This window comes from Trichinella spiralis (genome assembly GCF_000181795.1).
Source record: "Trichinella spiralis strain ISS 195 chromosome Unknown Scfld2, whole genome shotgun sequence".
Taxonomy (NCBI): domain Eukaryota; kingdom Metazoa; phylum Nematoda; class Enoplea; order Trichinellida; family Trichinellidae; genus Trichinella; species Trichinella spiralis.
Genome location: NW_003526941.1, coordinates 9568353 through 9570492, shown reverse-complemented (window position 1 = coordinate 9570492; position 2140 = coordinate 9568353). Strand labels below are relative to the sequence as shown.

Below are 2140 nucleotides of genomic sequence, written 5' to 3'. Positions count from 1 at the left end.
TTCTACTCTTTTCATTGTTCAGCTTCAGAGTAAAGATATAGTCGCTATCAATTCTCCATCTACTACAAAGTCACCGGTCGCCTCCAGCGTCAGTCCAGCCGTAGTTAGTGAAGTGAATGTACACTTTGAACTGTTTTGATTGTTGTATTATTCATGTTTTATTTATTAATAATAGGGTTTGTTGCTTTAGGGTTCGAATGAAACCAAAGCTGCATTTCCAGCTACCGAGTCGACTCCTGAAGCTCCTGTTCTGAAAAGGTATTTTCTGCTTGATTTATGCTTTTTTCGTACTTTGAAATTTAAATTTTTTCCTAACTACTGTTTTCAATTTAGACGCCAGGTGATTAATAATCGGCGTCCGTGCAACTGCACCAAATCACAGTGCTTAAAACTGTAAGCGTTGATTTTTGTTTTGTTTTGTTTCAGTTGAAGATTTCACATTTAAATTTTATATTATATTTAGTTATTGTGATTGTTTTGCGAATGGTGAATTCTGCAGCAATTGTCATTGCACGAACTGCCTTAATAATTTGACGAATGAATTGGATAGGAGTCGAGCAATTAAATCATGTTTAGAGCGCAATCCGATGGCTTTTCAGCCAAAAATAGGTAATTATTTATTTATTTCAATGAAAAGTTATTTTCTGAACGTTATTACTAATCAGTGTTGTTAATGAACATGGAAAGTGTACTTTGCATATGTATATATATATATATATATATATATATATGTATATGTATAATCAAAACTTTTTTCAATTTCGTTTTATTTTAACGTCGATTAATGTTAATTGACTCTGTTGAGATAATAATTATTTATTTTTATGCATAATTGTATGAGTAACATTGTTGGAGGTGATTTACATCGCAGAAGCAGCAATGAGCTACGACCATTAATCAACGCATTTTCATTAGACTTGTTTAATTATTATTTGAAAATTATTATAAAATGAACAGCCTTGATTGTCCGTTTATAGAATGATTTTGATAACACCTCCAGAGTGAGTTTTTGCTTTGCTTGTAAGAACAGCGCATTGTTCAGGTCGATTTCTAATGAAGGTCGTCTATCAGTACTAGATTGAATGTATGGATACTGTTGTGTTGATAGTCAAGGTTGATCTGTTTTACTGTAGACAGTATTAAGCCATTGCACATTATTGTTAATTAATATTTTATAAATATATGCGATATTTCGTGATCTGTAAATAATTTTATTTAACGCAAATGATCGCCACTTCTTATCTTAATTACTTTATATAATTATTTATTTGCTTTCGAAAGAATTTTTCTTGTTCTTTCTATTTATTTATAAATTTTCAGGTAATAAAACAAGTGAAATTATGGTAACAACGTAAAAATAAATAATTTTAGTTGTTTCTATTTGAAACGTTTACTTTGATGATAAACATCTTTGTTCAACTTTATCTTTTTATACATCATTACTTGCTTGTTTAATAATTGTTTATATTTTTTAAATATTTATTATGATGAGCAGATGGGCATTATTGAAACTTTATTGAGGTTGTTATTTGTATTTTTCAGGCAAAGGACGAGCTGACACTGAACGGTTGCACAACAAGGGATGCAATTGTAAAAAGTCAAGCTGTTTGAAAAATTATTGTGAATGTTATGAAGTGCGTGGATGATGATTATCATAATTATAACCAGATAAGAAATGAACTTGTGATTGCGCTAGCGTTTCATTTTTCAGGCCAGAGTTTCATGCACTGTACGTTGTAAATGTGTTGGCTGTCGCAATACGGAAGCGGATCGTAATCATCGAAATCGTGGTCATTTACAGTCTTTGGTATCGTCTAATGCAACACCGACTAGTAATTCTTGTTCTAATCAAATTTGTGAATATCCGAATGATTCACTTTCATCCGGATCTGAAGAAACCGATGAAAAAAGCGATAATAAAAGGTATATTTATTTATTTATGATAGAAATATGGATATAAATTAACATTTCTTTCGTTGATTGAGCCGATTGCGTATTATTTTATGCTTTGCTTAGTATTATTTTTAATTGCTTTAGGTTGCCTGGTTTTTTGTTGAGTGAAGAAGTAATTGAAGCGGTTACAAAATGTTTAATTGCCGATACGGTAGAATTGAGCAGAAAAGTACCAAGAGACAGCGAG

General features: G+C 31.1%; 1 protein-coding gene across 1 annotated transcript; it reads left to right on the top strand.

Moving 5' to 3' along the window:
- Nucleotides 1-28: 28 nt before the first annotated feature.
- On the top strand, nucleotides 29-2104 carry Tsp_10970a (conserved hypothetical protein; the record flags this gene model as incomplete). The annotated part of the gene is made up of 8 exons (XM_003380946.1): nucleotides 29-103; nucleotides 191-258; nucleotides 334-393; nucleotides 464-609; nucleotides 1321-1343; nucleotides 1543-1605; nucleotides 1712-1923; nucleotides 2038-2104. Coding segments are annotated over 8 exons (714 nt in total), but the record flags the coding sequence as incomplete, so codon positions are not given.
- Between the last annotated feature and the right edge of the window lie 36 nt (nucleotides 2105-2140).